At 38.4% G+C, this 23462-nt stretch overlaps 2 protein-coding genes across 2 annotated transcripts in view; both read right to left on the bottom strand.

The window, feature by feature from the left end:
- Window positions 1-6358, bottom strand: part of LOC306848842 (cytosolic sulfotransferase 3-like) — a gene marked incomplete at both ends in the record, with an annotated part of 42083 nt that extends 35725 nt beyond the window's left edge. Inside the window, 3 exons of the mRNA XM_079383592.1 lie at window positions 5136-5264; window positions 5434-5569; window positions 6335-6358. Coding sequence (XP_079239718.1) covers window positions 5136-5264; window positions 5434-5569; window positions 6335-6358 — 289 coding nt within the window. The remainder of the gene's footprint in view (window positions 1-5135; window positions 5265-5433; window positions 5570-6334) is intronic.
- Window positions 6359-19396: 13038 nt separating this feature from the next.
- Window positions 19397-23462, bottom strand: part of LOC306849575 (gamma-aminobutyric acid receptor subunit delta-like) — a 30634-nt gene continuing 26568 nt past the window's right edge. Inside the window, exons 8-9 of the mRNA XM_079384713.1 lie at window positions 22211-22419; window positions 19397-20696 (exon numbers count right to left, since the gene is read on the bottom strand). Coding sequence (XP_079240839.1) covers window positions 20385-20696; window positions 22211-22419 — 521 coding nt within the window. The 3' untranslated portion in view covers window positions 19397-20384. The remainder of the gene's footprint in view (window positions 20697-22210; window positions 22420-23462) is intronic.

Genomic DNA, 23462 nt, shown 5'->3' with positions numbered 1-23462 from the left:
GTGTTCAGTAAATAGCTGGCTACACAACTACCACCACATTGGCTATGGGACTAGATTGACCTGCTGACTGGGCCACCATTCCTAAAGGTAAAATCTACCCTGAGGACAGATCCTGGATACCATGTGATAGCATATTAGATCCGTGACTACTGACTGAATTTCACTCCAGCCACCCTGATCAGAGGCAGATCCCAGAGGCCGAGGTCGTCCCAGTTGTCCATCTCGGAAATCAAGAGCTGCCTTTTGTACTGTCATGGATTCCACAACACCTTCAGCACTAGATCGAACAGCTCCTATCCAGTCACACCTGCTGCACTTCGTCAAGGAAAATACTTAAAATCTCCTTTCACCACATCTCATTGTCTGGTCTAGTCTACTACTGTCATGTGTATATTACCCAACTCCTTACCAGTTGTAAAGACTTACATTCCAATAACAACAGCAACATAGACGGAGATGTAATTGTGGTCATAGGAGCAAATAGTCAGGGCAGGCAGCAAACAGTCAGGGAATAATAAAAAAACAAACAAAAAAAAACAAGGCAGGTTCAAAAGGTATGCAGCAAGAGTCATAACAGTACCAAGAAACAGCAACGGGTCAAAACCAGGCAAGACAAAGTAGTGAAAAATGCTCAGAATTGAACAGGCACATAGAGACTCTTTCACCTAGATATCATACTATAGAGACTGTGTCTGTTCCCCGAACTAGAAAATACAAATAAACGAGTTACACAGTGTTCTCATTAACCTAGTCACACTTGAGTAGAGCTCCGTACGTTTGGCCTTTTTTTTGCAGATTTTTTTTCGTTTTGTTTTAAGTTTTATTCATTGGTTGTGCTTTACCAGATGGCATGCTGTCGGCTTCTCCGATTAAGAAGAAAACCAATGTGGAACGAATTTGCTTCTCACATGTCAGTTGTTCAGTTGCTATGCTCTAAACTGGATCTTCTTATAGGGGAGATGAGAGAACAAAAGAAAGTTGTCGCAGATCACGACAGATGCGTTGCCGCGCTCGAGCAACAGGTTGTGGATTTACAGGATCGCAATAGGCTCAGTAATCTGCGTCTGGTCGGATTGACTAAAGGTTCCGAAAATGTCAGGATCCTACCCTAACAGTCTTGTCCGTCTTGTCCCTGTTCAATGTTTCTTTGTTTGTTTTGTGTCTGAGCACATGGCTCTGTCTTTGTTTGTATTTGCCACGTGCTCCTCTTGTCCAACCTCCCTTTTTCCCATGGTCACGCCCCCTTGTTTAGTCCTTGTCTAGTCCTCGTTTGCTTGATTGTGTTCACCTGATCCTCGTGTGCTCTGCTGCTTTATATTGTGTTGCTTTCCCTTGTGTCCTTGCTGGTTCGTTTTAGGGGTCGACCGATTATCGGCCTGGCCGATTATTGGCACCGATATTAAGCATTTTTATGATAATCGGTATCGGTCATTTTCAAAACCGATGTGCCGATAAAATTATTTAATTTTGAAACGCGCTATTTGGCTCTGATGCAGCCTGTCGGAACTCATCACTCTGTGGCCTAGAGCAGTCTCCGCCCACCGCGCATCTTATTTGTTGTGAGTCCGGAGTCCGACCAATCAACGTGGAAGACTAAAGGCGCTCTCACACCGAAAGCACTTGCTAACTGGTGCTGCTTCATCACGCATCAGTTATCTCTCAAAGGCAGCAGCAGACGTTGCTCAAGTTGCAATAAATTACAATCCACTACACTGAAGTTGTAAAAACCTCAATATTATCTATTTATGGTTTCCGAGATGGGGGAAACGCAGGGGGAATCGCGGAATCCAGAGTTTACTGTATAACGCGGAGTCACGGAATTAGTCAAAGTTTGGATGAATTAATCAAAAGTAGGTCAGTACACTTAAATCGACTCATGATATGGACTATCTGTAAACATTAAGCTGCAAAAAGACTATTTAAATATGAATTCTGCATGTTCGGCGTGTCTCTGTATATGTGAATGGCACAGACGCGTGGTTTTGACACACACACACACACACTGAAGTGCGTGACGCTCGCGGTGTTTTCCGCATCTGCCATGTCACTAAATGAGGACATAAATATATGAACATCATCCCCAGAACTGCTCTGAGAGTTACTTCATGAGCATTTGACTGTTTCGTTTGAGTAAAACGATCGTCATATCATAAATAGGCTACAGAAACTTAAGAGGTCCTCATGGCAACCCGTCAAAATAAACGTTCGGTTTATTTACTAATACTACTGCAATTATTACAAATTTTGTTTAAAAGAACAATCACACAATACGCTATTTCTTACATGTTTTAATTTTAATAGTAAACAAATTTGTTTGCCAAAAAATAGTTTAACTCTCATTTGATTAAAAGATAAATTAAATGAATGTTTTATGCCTTCATTTGCACTGCTCTGTAAATGAAAACTAATGGAAATTACTGTCACATAGGCCAAGACTAAGATACTGTCACATAGGCCAAGATTATGATGACAGAAATTGGGACATTTCAATAGGCTATTGAACCAAGTGAGCCTATAACAGGCTATTAGTGTTATAGTTTCATTAAAATAGTTGCGGTCTTCTTCGCAACTTCTACAATGGAGCTATGAAGACAATTAAATTATTTACATGTATTATATACATTGCGCTTTTTAAATTAATCAACTGATGTGCATTAGATGATGAATTGAATAGTCACCTCTTGTAGGTTATGATTTAGTCAACGGAAATAATTAATGAAGAATTATGAGAGGTTATGCTATTACACATACATTTCTAACATGTAAATTATTGAAGCCAAATACTTACATTTCCCCAAGCTGTTTAGCTTTAGTATTTAGTATGCATAGGCTTAATCATGAAGCATACAGTGGCCCCACTTTTAACTCTCTCTTTATATATTACCCTTATTGTAGATGGATGCATGGGGGAAGACAAGAGTAAGAAGTGCAACCAACACTGGGGAAGGCCGTTTTTGTCAGAGCCCTTGTTATTCTTAATTTTGACATTCATTTTCATTTTTACACCAGACATATATATCGGTTCAATATATCGGTTATCGGTCTACTTGGTCTGTAATAATCGGTATCGGCATCGGGCCTGAAAAACACATATCGGTCGACCCCTAGTTCGTTTTGGTGTCTACCGGTTTCTTGGTCCTAAAGATATTCTTTGATCTAGCTCAAGTGATTTTTTGATCTCTTGTCTTGTTATTTTATATCCTCGGTTCCTTTTTTGTTTTCTCTAGTTCTGTCTAGTTCTTGTATTTTTTTGATTGTGCATGCTTATCTAGTTTTGTTTTCTCTTTTGATTTAGATTTTCTTTTGTCTGTCTTGTGTCGTTGTGTTGTCTTGAGTCTTGTCTTGTTTGTTATCGTGTTTTGCCCTGTCCTGCCCTTTACCCAGATTCCCTGGCCTCTGACCCCTACCACCTGGAAGTTGCTCTCCACTCTCACGAGTCAGGTCTTTGGTTCTGTGAGTCAGTACCTGGCGGCTAGACTGGTGCGACTTCTGAGATTCACTTCAAGCTACGGGGTCCCTGTCTTCCTGCCTTCCTCTGGAGCTGCCGCCTCCGTGCTTGAGTCCGCTGCCACCTTGGACAGGCTCAGTGGTCATCCCTCCTGCCTGTATTGTGTTGTCTGCCCTGCCCCTCTGTTTGGACTGATTAACTTCTCACTCTCCCTGCTGTTTCTAGTCAACGTCTTGTCAATAAATTACCATTGTCCGCTCATTTGCATCTGGGTCCCATTTCTTGCAGATCCCTGACAGAACGAACCAGCCTGTTCAGGACCCAGCAATGAGCATTCCTCCCAGTACCGCCAAAGGGAGACTGGAACTCCAATGGGCAGTGGCATCGCTACGCCAGCAGTGCCGGGAGGTGGGTTCATTTGCCCAGTTCTTCTGGACCATGGCAAGGGGCTTGGAGTACCCGGACTCAACTCTAAAGGAGGCTTTTAATCTCTGCTTGGATGACCTCCTACCACAATGGGAAATGGAGCAACTAAGAGACCTAGATTATTGGACCTTTTCAAAGTATTTGCACCATTGCAAGGATTGGCAGATCCTTACACCACCAGAGTCGGCCTGCAGAGAGCATGCCACCCTCCCTCTCATTTCAAATCAAATTCAAGACCCTCTTCAGTCTCCTACGTTAAAGCGTAGACTGAGGAGGAAGAGAGCAGCTAAGACTGCTGTATCGGTTTCCGAGTCCACTGAGTTAACTGCAGTCAGTGTAGAAGCGATCACGGCAAAGGATCCTAGGGCTGTTCCAGTCATCCCTGGGTCTGGCATTGCACATTACACTATTGCACTTAATTTCCAGCAATATCGTCAACTTGATTGCACAGACTTGATGTACTTGATTGTATTATTTGAATTGAACTGAGCTGGACAATGACATCACTGAATCAATTATAAACTGTCTTTAACTGAAATTGAGTGTTTACTGTTTTTTTTTTTGTATATGTCCTTTTGTATTCTCACACACTATTTGCCTTATTTAATACTGTAAAGCTGCTTTGAGAATCTGTATTTTTAAAAGCGCTATATAAATAAAGATGACTTGAATTTGCTTGGATCATTATGGTGTATGACAGTTTGATAACCCACAAACCACTGCACAGTTTTGGATATGTTTCCTTTCAGTTGTGACATCCTTTCTTGTCCACTCTCATCATGACTAATCTAGACATGGTATTGCCTGCCTGCCCATTAATGGTATTTTCAGGATTTGATTCACCGTGTTGTTTCTACTCTGGCCCCACTTATTACCTTCAGTGGATGTCCACCTGGTCCTGAGAAACTGTCATAACTAAGCTACACTCTTTTGGAGTGAATTACTATACTATTGCACTTCTAATACCATTTCACGCTCTTTAAGAAAAAAAAAAAAGTAATTTTAAGTACAAGTATAAGCAGTACAATTTTTACAACACAATGTGTCAAAGCAGTTTAAAAAAAAAAGAAAATGACAGTATACTTTTTCTGGAGACAGCTCATATTCTGAAAATGAGCTCTAGGTTTTTTGGCCCTTTTAACATAAGCCTTTAAAATGTATTTTTAAAATGTATAATGAAATAATTTAATTTATGTTTAAAATGCAGTTAAATGCAAAAAAAAAAAAAGAGATTGAAATGACTAAATTACAGATCTTTTACCTGTTGAAAACTCTAGAAAGCATGACTCTAGGAATGGGATTCTCACATAGATAGGCTGGGAAGTCTGACCCTCTGGATCATCATTGCCGAAATACAAAAGGTCCAGTATATAAGAAACCCATGTAGTACCTAGCAAAGCAATGGAAAGGGAGTTTTAAAACAAATGTTTTAAGGGTCATTTTGAAAAGAAAATACATGGACTTTTTTTTATAGTGTTATCTAATGAATTAGCCATTTAGATTCAAATTTGTGTGCTGGCTAAATTAATTTAAACAAAAACTTAATGAAGCAGTCTCACCTGCTTTGGGATATGTGGCAATTAGTATGTCATCAGGTCTTGCTTGAAAATTTTTCACTTTTGCCCAGTTGTCAGTGAAAAAGTGAGTCATAGAAATACCCTCAAAATCAAACATCTCTGGCCGACAAGGCAGTTTCTTTAACAGTATAGAAAAGTTTCAGTTTAATGCACTGAATAATCATCATTAGCAATAAACAGACAATGTCAAAGCCCTTTAACAAGCAGGATTTCACATACATGTGCATTGCCAGTCACAATATTATTAAAATAAGTATTGATGTTCTTTATTTTCATCTATTAATTTTTAGGAATACAAATCCTACTTAATGCAATACTTATCATTTTGAATATTCATAAGAGTATTACTTTGATGCACCATGATAATTGGAGAAAATTGAATTGTTCTACTTGTTAGGTATAGCCTGATGTTCTATACAATGCCACAGCAAATGCGTATCAAGCTCTCACTTTTGTTTCTTTTTTTAAAACATATGCTAATGTGTATGAGTTCAAATTTTTGACTTAACTCATTCCTAAGTGTTCACATCTTTAATATCCAAAGGCTGGAATACACCACACAACTTTTAAAATCTGAATAGATTTTAAAAACACAAAAGATTTTTAAGCCATTCCTAACAAAACAAACTCACGCAGAAACACATGCTTTGTTGCTAGAGGCATGGCAAGTGAAAACAATGTGTGCTAAAATCACAATATCACAATATCAAATATGACTGATATCCTCCAACTGGATGGAATCATAGTCTGAAGCTAAAAAAGAGCAACTAGTGTAAACGTGTCCAAACTTTAAATCGGGGGGGAAATCTGGGCAAACTTCATGTAGTGTATTCCAGTCTTCATTCATTTCTTAAACTATAGTAAAAGAGAATCATTTACTTACTGAAGCCATGCCAGGGATTTCCATTATGGTGAAGAAGTGTTTTAAACGTTTTCTAAAAACTTAGTTTCAATCCTGTCTTTTTCTTCTATCTTCTACTCTGCTTGTGTTTCTACCAACTCTCTTGTGCTCCACAAGTGCATTGCTATCATGCCACATTGTATCCCCGCCCTTTTCTCTGTGCTGTGCACTCAGCCTTAAACACGTTATGCAAGGTCAAACAGCCCTCCCCACAGAAAAAAAAGAGTAAAATCCTGTCTATTTCAGAAAAGATCTCAACATTGCCTCAAACCCAGTTTTACATTTTGTTGAGTAATTTTTACCATGTTAGTAGGTAATATGTCACTATAACTAGCTGTTGTATTATCTTTGTTAAGCTAAAACTGGATGCATGCACTTTGCCTTTACTGAGGGGACTGGACTGGATGGATACCCCTGTCCCTTGAAGTCATTTTTGTAGAGCAGGGGTCCTTAACCTCTTTTCAGGTCAAGGACCCCATAAAGAGACAAAGTATTGTAACATGTTGTATAATACCGAGTGTTGCATTGTAAGTCTAGCCCAGTGCTTTCCAAATCTGTCCTGGAGGCCCCTCACCCCTGCACATTTTGGATATCTCCCTTATTGGACACATTCAGTTTAGGTCTTGCAAACTCTACTAATCAGATGATGAGTTGAATCAGGTTGCCACTGTGAAACAATCGTGGCGATTTCTATGATTGTGGCTCCTAATCGGTGGTCCCGTCGTACAGTGAGAGAGATTCAAAGATGGCTGTTGTCATGGTTTTGCGACCAAAGAGCGCCAACAATAATTTTCTGACATTGTCAGAAATTCAGCATGATCATTGCACGGTGCTGCCACAACCCACGTTTCCTGACCAGCAAATAAAAATGCAACAGGAAATAAACACGACATGGTGCTAAAACATAAAAAAGGGTTTGCTTCAAACTCTTTTACCTTACTCTTTCACAACCTCCTCTTTTTTCAGCACATGTAAAAAGTACAACTAGCTTCCAAGAAGAAGCTTATATTGAAAATCAATAAATAACATAGTCATGGGCCAAACCTGTGCCATTCCAGTCAATGTGTGATAAATGATGTGGATTAAATTAATTACCCGAATTGCAAGGTTAGATTCCTTCCATGCGTTGTTGTATGTTTGCTCAGCGGTCTGGTTACAATTTACCCAGAGTAAACACACTGTTCTCTGAAGTTAAATCTTCATGTTATCTGCTCATTGCAGTGATATATAGACCCCCAAACTCTAAAAGTGACTTTATATCAGATAACAATTCTGAGAAGTCTCTTAAAGTCACAAGAACTGATAACTTCTTAATTGTTGGTGATTTCAATGCACATCTGTGCTGTTCTTTTAAGTCAGTTAATTCTCAGCACTAGAGACTCTTTCACCTAGATATCACACTATAGAGACTGTGTCTGTTCCCCGAACTAGAAAATACAGAAAACGTCCAAACCAATTTATGAATAACAACTTAACTGATGTTCAACAAATGAAAAATGTATATAACACAGAGAAACAAATGATAAAGCTTGGCTTATTGAATATCAGGTCCCTTTCTACGAAAGCACTTTTTGTAAATGATATGATCACTGACCATAAACTAGATGTGCTTTGTTTGACAGAAACCTGGCTAAAACCAGATGAGTACATTACTTTAAACGAGTCTACCCCCCAAGATTACTGTTATAAAAATGAGCCGCGTCCAAAAGGCAAACGGGGCAATTTATAGCAATATTTTCAGTATTTCAAAGAAGACAGGCTTTAAGTATAACTCGTTTGAAGTAATGGTGCTTCATATAACATTATCTAGAGAAAAAAGTATTAATGATAAATCTCCTGTGATGTTTGTACTGGCTAATGTATACAGGCCACCAGAGCACCATACAGACTTTATTAAAGAATTTGGTGATTTTCTATCAGAGTTAGTGCTGGCTGCAGATAAAGTCTTAATTGTGGGTGATTTCCACGTTGACAATGAAAAAGATGCATTAGGATCAGCATTCATAGACATTCTCAACTCTACTGTCTCAACTGTCACATGGAATTGATGTTAATGGTGTTGAAATTCTGCAGCAGAGTGATGATATCTCAGATAATTTTCTAGTCTTGTGTAAACTCCATATAGCTAAAGCTGTAAATTCAACTCCCTCTTACAAATATGGTAGAACCATCAATTTGGACTGCTTTGTAAATAATCTTCCTGATTTATCTCAATTCCTCAGCATATCCAACAGCGCAGAAAAACTTGATGATGTAACAGAAACTATGGACTCTCTCTTTTCTAGCACTTTAGATAAGGCCGCTCCTTTACGCTTAAGGAAGATTAAGGAAAAGAGTCCAACACCGTGGTATAATGAGCATACTCGGGACCTAAAGAGCAGCCCGGAAAATGGACCGCAGCTGGAGGAAAACTAAACTAGAGGTATTTCGAATTGCTTTGTGGGAAAGTACCCTATCCTACAGAAAAGCATTAAAAACGGCTAGATCTGATTACTTTTCGTCTCTTTTAGAAGAAAACAAACATAACCCCAGGTATTTATTCAATACAGTGGCAAAATTAACAAAAAATAAAGCATCAACAGGTGTTGACATTTCCCAACAGCACAGCAGTAATGATTTTATGAACTACGTTACTTCCAAGATCGATACTATCAGAGATAAAATTGTAACCATGCAGCCGTCAACCACAGTATCGCATCAGATGCACTATAGATCCCCTGAGGAACAATCCCACTCATTCTCTACTATAGGAGAGGAAGAATTGTATAAACTTGTTAAATCATCTTAACCAACAACATATATGTTAGACCCTATTCCATCTAAACTACTAAAAGAGCTGCTTCCAGAAGTCATAGATCCTCTTTTGGCTATTATTAATTCATCATTTTCATTAGGATATGTCCCAAAAACCTTTAAATTGGCTGTAATTAAGCCTCTCATTAAAAAAACACAACTTCACCCCAAATATCTAGTTAATTACAGACCGATCTCGAATCTCCCTTTTCTGTCAAAGATACTAGAAAAGGTAATATCCTCGCAATTATATTCCTTCTTAGAGAAAAATAGTATTTGTGAGGAATTCCAGTCAGGATTTAGACCGTATCATAGTACTGAGACTGCTCTCATTAGAGTTACAAATGACCTGCTTCTATCATCTGATCGTGATTGTATCTCTTTACTAGTGCTACTGGATCTTAGTTCGACACTATCGACCACAACATTCTTTTGAATAGACTAGAAAACTTTGTTGACATTAGTGGAAGTGCATTAGCATGGATCAAATTGTACTTATCTGACCGCCATCAATTCGTAGCAGTGAATGAAGAGGTATCATATCGATCACAAGTGCAGTATGGAGTACCTCAAGGCTCAATACTTGGGCCGTTACTTTTCACGCTTTACATGTTACCCTTGGGAAATATCATCAGGAAACACAGGGTTAGCTTTCACTGTTATGCTGATGATACTCAGCTCTATACTTCTTCGCGACCCGGTGAAACACACCAAATTGAGAAACTTACGGAATGCATAGTCGATATAAAAAACTGGATGACGAGTAATTTCTTACTGCTAAATTCTGAAAAAACAGAGGTGTTAATTATCGGACCTAAAAATCCCACATGTAATAACCTAGAACACTCTCTAACACTTGACGGCTGCTCTGTCAATTCTTCTTCATCTGTTAGGAACCTAGGTGTGCTGTTTGATAGCAATCTTTCATTTAAAAGCCATGTTTCTAGCATCTGTAAAACTGTGTTTTTCCATCTCAAAAACATATCTAAATTGCAACCTATGCTCTCAACGTCAAATGCAGAGATGCTAATTCATGCGTTTATGACCTCAAGGTTAGATTATTGTAATGCTTTATTGGGTGGTTGTTCTGCACGCTTGATCAACAAACTACAGCTGGTCCAAAATGCAGCAGCTAGAGTTCTTACTAGAACCAGGAAGTACGACCATACTAGCCCGGTTCTGTCAACACTGCACTGGCTCCCTATCAAACATCGTATAGATTTTAAAATCTTGTTAACTACTTATAAAGCCCTGAATGGCTTAGCTCCTCAGTACCTGAGCGAGATCTTATCACATTACAGTCCTCCACGTCCGCTGCGTTCTCAAAACTCTGGCCGTTTGATAATATATCAATATTAAAATAATATCAAGAATATCAAAATAGACTGCGGGCGGCAGATCCTTTTCCTATTTAGCGCCCAAACTCTAGAACAATCTACCTAACACTGTTCGGGAAGCAGACACACTCTGTCAGTTTAAATCTAGATTAAAGACACATTTCTTTAACCTGGCTTACACATAACACACTAATACGCTTCTAATATTCAAATCCATTAAAGGATTGTGAGGCTGCATTAATTAGATCAACCAGAACCGGGAATACTCCCCATAACACCTGATGTACTCGTTACATCAGGGCTGTCCAAACTCGGTCATGGAGGGCCGGTGTCCTGCAGAGTTTAGCGCCAACTTGCCTCAACACACCTGCATGGAAGCTCCTAGTATGCCTAGTAAGAGCTTGATTAGCTGCTTCAGGTGTGTTTAATTAGGGTTGGAGCTAAACTCTGCAGGACATCGGCCCTCCAGGACTGAGTTTGTTACATCATGGCATCTACGCTAATATTTGTCTGTTTCTTTCTTATTCTGTTTCTCAGTCTGTGTCCGGATCAGATGGTGGATCGGTGCCGGGAGATGATGTCTCCCTGATCGTCGACGGAGGCCGGGACACCTGGATGAGCCCCGGGGACATATCCCCAGTGAAGACCTCGACTTAAATACAATGAAACTAAAACTAAAAGAAAATAACTAAAAATAGAATAAAATACCTAACTACATAATACTATTATTGTTAGAAATTGCAACAATATAAAATAGAAATAAATACATTTATACATTTAAAATTTTTATTAAAACAATAAGTAAACAATAATCTCCTGGCCAGAGGAGAACTGGCCCCCGACTGAGCCTGGTTTCTCCCAAGGTTTTTTTCTCCATTCTGTCACAATTCTAGTGATTATCATCAATTTGATTTCTCAGATACTATTTAAACAAAACTGATCTAGACAATGACATCACTGAACTCAATAATGAAATGCCTTTAACTGAAAATTGAGTGTTTAATCTTATTTTTATACATTAACTTACACTCTATCCTCCAATTTGATACTGTTAAGTGCTTTGACACAATCTGTATTGTTAAAAGAACTATATACTGTAAATAAAGGTGACCTGACTTGACATAGTTTTCTTGTTGATCAGATTATTACAGGTATTCACCACCCCTTCAATCTGACTGAAATGTCATTCTTATCGAGCTCAACTGGATTGACAGAGATGTTTACATGGAAAAGTGGGAATACGTGTTGAGTAAAAAACTTTATATTTAACTTTAGTGCAGAGCTATTAAATTCTGTTACTGAAGGAACACAACCTACAAAGTTTAGTTAACCATAGTCAAACACAGACTGTAATAATCGAGTAATCATGACGACCTTGATTAAATGGTTCTGGGCTGCATTTCCCAAAAGCATCACAAACCTAAGTTGATCATAGCTCCATTGGTGGCGATGGTTCTATGATCAATTTAGGCTTACAGTGCTTTTGGGAAATGCAGCCCTGATGTGTTTAATTACAGACCAGAGACACCACACTATACTTAGCTCTTCCAGTGTTGTCTAGAGTTGTTTTTATGATGTTAATTTTTCAGTGTTAAAAAGTGTTGATTCTGGTGTTGATTTGAACGACATGAACACTTGCAGTGTAAAGCAGTATTCAGAGTCAGCGTTAATACAGAGAGTTGACATAATTGACACTGGTGATGAGTTGATCCTATTTCCGGTCCTTGCACATTATTTCCGTTTTGATTAATGGCGGATGATCTCCAGGAGCAGAGAGTGATCAAACACAGGTAAAATATTTTTAAGGACTTAATTCTGTCAATTTTCATATTAAGAATTCACATTCTAGAATAATCTTGTGAATTCCATAACATTGTGGCATTATTTCTGTTTAGATTTCGCGGCAGACCACCGACATCAGCCAGAGGCCAGCTTGCAAATTGAGGTAAGACTAGATGATGTTGATTAGTTTAAACATTCAACACTATTTTAGACTTTGTGGTGAAAATTTACACAATATTTTCTGTGACTCATGTCCATGGCTGCATCCGAAACCGCATACTCAACGAGTAGGTACTTTTTTCAAGAAGTACTTACTTAACGAGCGCTAAAAGAGTACGTACTCTACAGCCAAATCTCGTTGAGTATGAATGAGATCCGCCATGTTTACGTTATCATGTGATCTATGACGTTAAACAAGCACAAAAACAAAAAGATATGAGCGACAGGTTTAATTCATCTATCTGTAAATATTTTGATGCTGATGAAATTTGCTCATTTTTGGTCTTGTTGAAGAAACAGCTGCCCTTGTGATTGTAGTATAATCTGGGGTGCATAATTGCAGTGGCTCTGGGGTCACTGAGGATGAAGAGACCACAGCATCATCCGGTCCAGATGAGGCAGTAAGGGCAGGTGGAGTGATGGAGCGTCTCATTCATGGTACTGGATCATTTCCAGGATGCTGCTGTGGACTTCTCCATCCTCACTGCAGACATTTCAGATCATACAAAGATGCACAAACATAATACACAAGCAGTCATTTTAACAGCACAATGTAATTTGATTTCTGTATTAGAAGTAACAAAATTAGTTCTTACTTTATATTTGTGTTTTCCTTGCTCCAGCACAAAAGCTCTGCATAAAATGCACAGAAATCAAGAATAAGAAAAGCGCTGGAACAGCTTCGTTTGAAATTACAATCATTAAAATAAACGAAACCTTAAGATTTAAAATATTTTTTTATTCATTTCAGTAACTGAAAGGTTTTCAGCTCACTGAGAGCCTTTGAATATTCTTTTAGAATATTTTCCTGTCTCTTATTAAATAGACATTTAATGGGCTTTAAGATGTATACGGTTTATATAAATGCACTTTGTGTTTACTGGAGCTATACTAATATACTGTAACGTTACTGTCTAGCATCTACACCTTCAGCAAATCAACAATTTACTATACAGTAGCTCAAGAAATGCGATTTTAACTTATGTAACCGTGTTTTTGATCGATAATACTCACGTGTAAACACCCGCGTCGCTGATCTCCATCACGTGATGACGTATCCCCTCGCGCGGGGCTTCTGGGATAGAAAAGTGTCCATCGGATGAACACTCAAGAATCCATAGGCGTTTCTCAATGTCAAGGAAGGATCCTCGGAAGCCAGAATTTCGAGGATGCTACGTCATCGACATCCGTCGAAGGACTGTTCCAATGTCGAGGATCCTCGGAATTTCAACCAAGGACTGAGTCCTTCGTTCGAAAAATATCCCATACACAGGAAAGGATGCATAAGTGTAGCCTTCGCGCGCTAAAATCACCCACAATCCTATGCGCGCAGCTTTGCTATCTTGCTCAAAAATTCAAAATGTCGGACGTTAGCGGAGTTGGAGCGCCAACGGGGCAATATGCGTTCAAATGTATTCAAATTTGTGAGATAGGACAAGTCTTTAACAACTAGTTGTGAAATTATAAATATTTTTAAATATTACGCAGTTCTGTTCACTCAGGCAATGTAATCGTTTTAAATCAATAAACTCCTTTTAATCATGTTGATTCTTTGACTGTCAAGTGTGTTTAACCAGTGCGGGTCAATTTGACATAATGGATGTAATTATTTTTAAATGAATGATAAGAGCGTTAACGTTACTTACCATCCCACGTCGGCAGAGGTGGCGACAAATTAAAATTCTCCTCCTTCGAGCCTGACGCCGATGCTGCCTCACCATCTCCATTTCCATATCTGAAAAAATGCTGTACAGCAACCAAACCAGTAATGTTTGCACTTCCATTTTTCAGCGCCAAAAGCGGACCGTTTCACTGACGTAATGACGCAATAACGTGCACTTGCTAGCCTGTTCCATTTACGTGTTCTCCGAATGCTTAAGAGGAGCCTCGCCTAGCCTCTGAAGGAAGTGACTTGGAAGGACCAGTCCTGCCAAGGACGTATCCTTGACATTGAGAAACACCTCATATGTCTATGCAAGAATCTGGGCAGAAGCAGTAGGACATCCGGGAACTTCTCGACTACTCTTCTATGAATACTGAGGTTTCGGACATACTTATTCCTTCACCTACTGCTTTTCCCCTGCTATATAGTAGAGAAGTAGGCGGTTTCGGATGCAGCCCATGTCATTTTCTGTTCACTTAAGTGAGCAGCTAACGGTTAGGCGCGAATCTGTTTTAAACATGCACACCGCGCGCGCTGTTCTGGATAATGTTAATCAAGTTACACGTCTTATCTACAGTCTTCTCCAAAATACAGTGCAGAGGACGATCATGCAATCCAGCGTTTTGCTGAACTATATTTTTGGACGCGTATGAAATGAACCGTTCCAACACCAGAGATGCATCTGATGTGCGTGATTCATATGCACACGTTTGTTTACATTACCGTTTGAGAGATGATGAATGGAGCTTCTGACTGTCGCCATGCTGATGACGTTTCAATATCAGTGAGTGAAGAAATTTGTGGAACCACTTAAGGATTGTGTATTCCAGGTTTCTCAATGAAGTGCTACTGCTTAGAAATTAATTAAAACCAGTCATATAGCAACCAAGCTTAAGCTGATAAAACGTCCACAGGGCTTGTTTCAAAGTTTTTATATTTGCTTTTAAATCAGAGGTTTTACTTAAATATAAGGTCTGTATTCATGTTATTGTTAAAATTACTTTTCAGTTAAATGACACACACAGCGAGAGGACACAAACTGAAGGCAGCAACATTTAAAGTGTTTCTGCTGGCATACACCTGAGGATGAGTATATCAACACTTACAGGTCCTTTTCAAAAAATTAGCATATTGTGATAAAGTTCATTATTTTCTGTAATGTACTGATAAACATTAGACTTTCATATATTTTAGATTCATTACAACACAACTGAAGTAGTTCAAGCCTTTTATTGTATTAATATTGATGATTTTGGCATACAGCTCATGAAAACCCAAAATTCCTATCTCAAAAAATTAGCACATTTCATCCGACCAATAAAAGAAAAGTGTTTTTAATACAAAAAAAGTCAACCTTCAAATAATTATGTTCAGTTATGCACTCAATACTTGGTCGGGAATCCTTTTGCAGAAATGACTGCTTCAATGCAGCGTGGCATGGAGGCAATCAGCCTGTGGCACTGCTGAGGTGTTATGGAGGCCCAGGATGCTTCGATAGCGGCCTTAAGCTCATCCAGAGTGTTGGGTCTTGCGTCTCTCAACTTTCTCTTCACAATATCCCACAGATTCTCTATGGGGTTCAGGTCAGGAGAGTTGGCAGGCCAATTGAGCACAGTAATACCATGGTCAATAAACCATTTACCAGTGGTTTTGGCACTGTGAGCAGGTGCCAGGTCGTGCTGAAAAATGAAATCATCTCCATAAAGCTTTTCAGCAGATGGAAGGATGAAGTGCTCCAAAATCTCCTGATAGCTAGCTGCATTGACCCTGCCCTTGATAAAACACAGTGGACCAACACCAGCATCACTGACTGTGGGTACTTGACACTGGACTTCAGGCATTTTCCTCTCCCCAGTCTTCCTCCAGACTCTGGCACCTTGATTTCCGAATGACATGCAAAATTTGCTTTCATCCGAAAAAAGTACTTTGGACCACTGAGCAACAGTCCAGTGCTGCTTCTCTGTAGCCCAGGTCAGGCGCTTCTGCCGCTGTTTCTGGTTCAAAAGTGGCTTGACCTGGGGAATGCGGCACCTGTAGCCCATTTCCTGCACACGCCTGTACACGGTGGCTCTGGATGTTTCTACTCCAGACTCAGTCCACTGCTTCCGCAGGTCCCCCAAGGTCTGGAATCGGTCCTTCTCCACAATCTTCCTCAGGGTCCGGTCACCTCTTCTCGTTGTGCTGCGTTTTCTGCCACACTTTTTCCTTCCCACAGACTTCCCACTGAGGTGCCTTGATACAGCACTCTGGGAACAGCCTATTCGTTCAGAAATTTCTTTCTGTGTCTTACCCTCTTGCTTGAGGGTGTCAATGATGGCCTTCTGGACAGCAGTCAGGTCGGCAGTCTTACCCATGATTGCGGTTTTGAGTAATGAACCAGGCTGGGAGTTTTTAAAAGCCTCAGGAATCTTTTGCAGTTTAGAGTTAATTAGTTGATTCAGATGATTAGGTTAATAGCTCGTTTAGAGAACCTTTTCATGATATGCTAATTTTTTGAAAAGGACCTGTATATACACAGGTGCATCTCAATAAATTAGAATGTTGTGGAAAAGTTCATTTCAGTAATTCAACTCAAATTGTGAAACTCGTGTATTAAATCAATTCAATGCACACAGACTGAAGTAGTTTAAGTCTTTGGTTCTTTTAATTGTGAGGATTTAGGCTCACATTTAACCCATTTAAGCCCACCGGAAACTATAGTTGCAATTTTCCTTTTGTAAATATTTTTCTAGATGTTATCCATGTTTTAGATCTAAATGACATGCAAGCAAAGAACCAAATAAAGGATTTCAAGAGGAAAAAAAAAAAAAAAAAAAAAATGTATTGACTTCCTACTTCCAATTTCTTTCTTGAGGGTGACTAAGAGAAGTCAAGACAGCCAAGCACACCAACACCATGGTCATTTAACCAACTTTTGGTGCTTTTGGCAGTGTGGGCAGGTGCCAAATCCTGCTGGATAATGAAATCAGCATCTTTAAAAAGCTGGTCAGCAGAAGGAAGCATGAAGTGCTCCAAAATTTCTTGGTAAACGGGTGCAGTGACGTGGGTTTTCAAAAAAAACAATGGACCAACACCAGCAGATGACATTGCACCCCAAATCATCACAGACTGTGGAAACTTAACACTGGACTTCATGCAACTTGGGCTATGAGCGTCTCCACCCTTCCTCCAGACTCTAGGACCTTGGCTTCCAAATGAAATACAAAACTTGCGCTCATCTGAAAAGAGGACGTTGGACCACTGTGCAACAGTCCAGTTCTTCTCCTTAGCCCAGGTAAGATGCCTCTGACGTTGTCTGTGGTTCAGGAGTGGCTTAACGAGGAATACGACAACTGTAGCCAAATTCCTTGACACGTCTGTGTGTGGTGGCTCTTGATGCCTTAACCCCAGCCTCAGTCCATTCCTTGTGAAGTTCACCCAAATTCTTGAATCGATGTTGCTTGACAATCCTCATAAGGCTGTGGTTCTCTCGGTTGGTTGTGCATCTTTTTTTCTCCTTCCACTCAACTTTCTTTTAACTCGCTTCGAAACAGCACTCTGTGAACAGCCAGCTTCTTTGGCAATTAATGTTTATGGCTTACCCTCCTTGTGAAGAGTGTCAATGATTGTCTTCTGGACAACTGTCAGATCAGCAGTCTTCCCCATGATTGTGTAGCCTAGTGAACCAAACTGAGAGACCATTTTGAAGGCTCAGGAAACCTTTGCATGTGTTTTGAGTTGATTAGCTGATTGGCATGTCACCATTTTCTAATTTGTTGAGATAAGATAATGAGTCTAAATCATCACAATTAAAAGAACCAAAGACTTAAGCTACTTCAGTCTGTGTCCACTACATTGTAATTTATTGAGATGCACCTGTATATAAACACTTCACACAGTCTTTGAAGGCATCCATAATATGATAGTGTAAAAGGTTTATCTGTAGCCCTGTATGAATTAAGCCTTGACAGACACGAAGCATGAAATTATTTTTCTTTTCTCTTAGTCACCCTCAAGATCCTCCACAAGTATTCACTCTTTTCAGCTGACCATAAAAAGACAGAGCAGTACAAAATCAATAGGCATCAGCCAGCAAACGTTTTAGCATAGATGCTAAGGCTAACAGGTATGCATGCATGTTTTTCTTAACATTTGATTTGTCTGTGTAATAATTCCCTTCCATCATTTTACTAGTCTTAAATTGTCACTTGTATTGTTGTCATGTTTAATCAGATTGTCCAAGACCCCCTGGAAAAACAATAGTGATGAGTATGAAAACTAAGCTGAGGCAAACTTGTGCACTTCCATGAGGTAAAACTCACAATACTGTTGCAAAGTTTGTTTTTTGTTTTGATGAAAGGGTTAATTTACTGAAATCCAAGTAGTCATGTACTCACCCTCATGTCATTCCTAGCATTTCTGTCGCTGCGTTGATAGTCTACACAAATACCACTATGATGGTTCAGAAAGTTCATAAAAAGATTGTTAAACTAATCCACATGAATTGAGTAATTTATTCTATATTTTCTGAAGAGACTTGATCGCTTTGTATGATGAACATATTGAATTTAGGCTTTTTATTCACAAACATTTATCAACAGTTGCCAAGAGTAAAGGAATTGCATGCAAAGCATTGATAAACTTTTGACAAAACATTTTTCAGAGCATCATGTATTTTAATTACAAGTGTATTTTAAGTTGAGTACTTCTAACAGCCAGCATTTTTAAGTTTTACAGGTCTTTTGACCTACAGACTTCACATGTGTGATGAAGTTGTATCTTTGTTTTAAGTTTTTGAAAATAAAGGTTCAAACTGATACAACATGTTGGCTGTTATTGAATATACACATGCATTTGTAGTTGAACTGAATGCAGATCACATTTAATGACAAATCAGGGTTAATATGAACACTATATTAGTCTGGAAATAACTCTCTTGGTGTTAAGTGTTATTGACACACCTAGTGTAGTTTTGACACTATTAGTGTTTTCCCCTCCTTTTTTTACACCAAATTGTTAATGGTGAACACATATAGTGTTGTTTTAACTCTATGAAGTGTAAAAAAAAAAGTAACATTATTTCAAGTGTTAGTTTAACTCAATTTAGTGTGGACCTATATAAGCCACGAAAAAGTGTTAATTTATACACTGCGAGTGTGAATTTAACACATTCAAATTTGCTGTATACCATGAGTTCTAATCAGGATATCTGTTAAGAGTAATCAGTAATATTAATTCATAGGCATTTCCCAATCCAATCTCAAAACGCTTTGGGTGACAAGAACAGTTTTATTTATCAACTTTGTCATGACATTATCCTGGTGCCAAAGGCCCCTCACAGACATACCACACAGTGGTGGCATTAATATATTTACAAAAAAAAAAAGCAGGAAATAATAAATCAAATGTTCATTATCATGCACAAAAACAAAAACATTTGCTGATTGTCATGACAATCGCAAATGTTGTTGCGGCACAAATGTGGCACTTCAGAACAAAATCAGAATTAGAGCTGCCTCTGACAAAAGAAAAGATATTGAAAGGGATACATTGCTCAGAATAGCATCACTACCGTCATCACCACCATCATTACTTGTGGGCAGGGTTCCCATGGCTCATATGTAACATTTTTCCACAACACAAAGTGGTATTTGCTCATATTTAAACCCCATTGCTGGGAGAATAATAATAAACACTATATATGTAAGAGAATGCATACAGAAAAATCTCATTTGTATGTTAAATATTCAGATGGCTTTGAATTTTAATTGAGAGCGACATTAAGTTGCAAGAAACACACAGATATTGCCACATTTCAGAGCCCACAAGTCAGAGTCCATTTTAACAGTAATGTCTGCCAGTGCAACAAAAATGCTGAACTCTTCTGTGAGGAAAGATTTAAAGATGGAGAAAAAATGAATGAAAACAAAAGATTCATTCATAAAGCAGTATAACTTTCTGCTTTAGTTCATTCATACCAGTACTTGGAAGGCTATTCTGGTGCAAATATTATGAAAGAGCAAAAAAGCAACAAGAAAATGTCATTGTAAAGCATCAAGGACTATTTGTAAAGATCAGTCTTCTAAAACTGAATTCAACATAATGCATTTAACATATTCTAAAAGACTACCCTACATCATTATATTGTATTTATAAGCGTTAATAATCCAGACGTTTCATATTCTAATAATTGTATAGTTCTGTTGTCACATCGTTTGTTGATTTATATACATGCAGAGCTCAAAATTTGATAAATGATTTACATTGTGTATGCCACCCAGTAGATGACATTTACCACAGCAAAGGTGATAGGGAAGACAGCACGAGCGTAGATATCAATGGTGTCTGCATCAATAGGTTTACACTTGCAGCATTTCTTCTCTTCACTGCTTTCCTTCTGTGCCCGACGGGACTGAGTGCCACGAACCTCTGTCTCTTCATGTGGATCTCCGGTCGCGTCAGTGGTCCGCGGGGCCCTGTTTTGCCTGTTTGAGACGAGGAGGCCCTGGTTCATGCCAGCCACAGAGAGAGAAAACAGAACCATGGCCTGCTTTCCATTCTTTACCATGGACTGCAAAAAAGAGTTGTTTGTTAAAATACATAGGTGGGAATTGTTTATATTTCTATTAATTACTCTATTCTGTGCTAAAATGAATAAGGAATAAGGCTTTAATTAATGTTGGGCCATTCTATCTTGACGTAAATTATAAAAAAGGTAAATTCAGGTAAAATGGGACACTTTTTGTTAAACTTTTAATTTAGTTACCCAGATGCATTTGCCATTTATTTAATACCTTTTGTTAACTTAAAGGTGCAGCTGTAATATTTTCATTTGAATTCCATTTTATTTGGAAGTTACATAACAATAAACATTTTGAGAGCATGCACTCTGGACAAATGTCTTTTCAGGTAAAGTGCCATCTCTGATTGATCAAAAATGATCCTAATTAGAAATGAAACACAATTATTTATTAATTTAGGTAGCACTATTTTGTAAGAACCAATTCGCACTATTAACTCTTAGTGTGTCATGAATCTGGTCCATGCATTTCCGGTTAATCACCACCAGAGGTCACCCACTCACCGCATGGACTCTCGTACTTCACTACAATCCCCATCATTCATTGCACTGATGACACATACAGCTGTTTTCACTGATTACACAGCTGATCACACTAATCACTCAGGCTTTATAAACCATGGACGTCCGCTTGCTAGATGGCGAGTATTGTGCTGCGCTTATCACTGTCATAGCGATAGCTACTCTACGGAGCACTCTAAGTCGTAGTATTGCCTTGCTTTACCTTGTGTGTTCTCTTGTGTTTTGACTCCTGCCCATGTTTTCTGGATTTACCCTTTGCCTTGTCATTCGGACTCTGTTTGCACCTCGATTGGATTATTGCTCTCGTACCTGGATTATCCCTTCTGTCAAGCCTTTTGGATATTGTACGCTGATCTCCGACCACATCTGTTTACTTGAATACTCTTCTGTCTTGCCCTCTCTATACCTGTTTGCTGTTTGTTTGACCCTGCCTGTTATTGACCATGCCTGTAAATAAAAGGCTTGCACTTGGATCCGCACGTCTCATGTCTTGTTCGCCTCGTTACATAGTGACTATGTGTTCCCTATTCTAAAGCATTATTGTGTTGACATTAAATTTGAATAAATATAACAGAATATTGATGAAAATGAACCCTACAACATATTGAAAATATGACTACAGTATAGGTTCTAAAGTATTCTTTGCATTTTAATTCACGCTAACAGCAGTAGTAAATAATATGACTATAATTTGTTTACATTTAATGAACCACCTCAAACTCTAAATGTCAAGGGCTTCTACCTTTCCTGATGAGGGAGTCCTCCTTTGAACTGTAGCCACATTTGCCAGGGTCACTGAGCATCAGCCAAAACTATTTTATCTTAATAGTGTCCCTTTAATTAAAGACTATTGTTGTGCTCTTACAGTGTAAACCGGTTGAGCACAGTGCAATCTTCAATTACCCACTTTACCTGAATTGACTTGAGATTTGAGAATATATAAAATGCTCGATTTCTATGCAAAATTAATCTTCTGATTGTACCTCTGCACTTTTTTTCGTCTTGACTTTGGCTTTCTCCTTCTTGCTGTAGTCTGCATTATAGTGAGCAAAAGCGTATTCGATCAAGGCAGCAAACACAAAGACGTAGCAGATCCAGAAATACACGTCCAGAGCTTTGATGGCAGAAGCACGGGGCAAAGATGAACGAGCACTGACCATCAGTGTTGTCATGGTGAGCACCGTTGTGATTCCTAAAGGTTAAAGGACACATGGAAATATTAATTTTACTTGTCAGGTTCCTTTGTGTGTGTGATTTCTTTTAAATGTTCTAATTTTACTTATACTGATTTCATCAGACTTTCTACTAACTCTTTGCAACTACGTCAACAAACTCAGAGTCTATACTATTAGGTTAGGGTTAATAGAATAAGTTGACATGTAATTACAAAGTTACTTATAGTCAGTAGAATATCTGTTATGGAACCGATATTAATCAGACAGTCTACTAATACTCTAATGACTGGTAGTTGGGTCAATATCCCTGTAGGGTGCCTTTTGGTGTCCTGTACATAACTCATTTGCCATGAAACTTAACATAAAAATGACTATGAAAGGGTGTGTTATATTAGGCTAAGTTTTTATATTCATAACAAAAGCATTACTTGCCTCTTTAGATTTTCTAGATTTTTTTTTGTTTGTTTTGTGTAAGAGAATGCGTGTTATTTTGCTGTGTCCTATGCACTGCTCATTAAATTTGAATAATGTAATATTCTGAAGTCATCAAATTAAAAAACATTATAATAATTATCCTATTAATATTTTGCTCAATAAGAGATTACTCAATTTGAGTGTATTCATCATTTGGTAATAAAACAATATTTTTATTTAATAAAAGTTAAGAGTTTGTCCCTTGAATGGTTGTTATATTATATATATGAATGGGTATCAGTATAATTGAGAATGTAATTATAGTATTTATTTTATTATATACATTTTTTTTTTTGAAGTTGAATAAATGTTTCATTGTCATATTTTGTCATGCTCTGTGTGTTCTGCTTTGTGTCCACCCCGTCATATGCTGGCCCACCCTGTCATCTTGATATTTTACAATAATATTTTAAATATTAATATATAATTCAATCATATCTATATAATCCAGTGTGTTCAATAGCTAGGTGTGGGGACAATAACATGCAAACAAAAAACTGCATCCAAATATCACAGCTTTCTCCAAATAAGAAAAAATACATGTATGAATTGTATCAGTTTTTTAAAAACACATGGCTCACATAAA

This window comes from Barbus barbus, assembly GCF_936440315.1.
Source record: "Barbus barbus genome assembly, chromosome: 29".
Classification (NCBI taxonomy): Eukaryota; Metazoa; Chordata; class Actinopteri; order Cypriniformes; family Cyprinidae; genus Barbus; species Barbus barbus.
The sequence above is the reverse complement of the archived record's forward strand: the minus strand, read 5'-3'. Positions and strand labels throughout refer to the sequence as shown.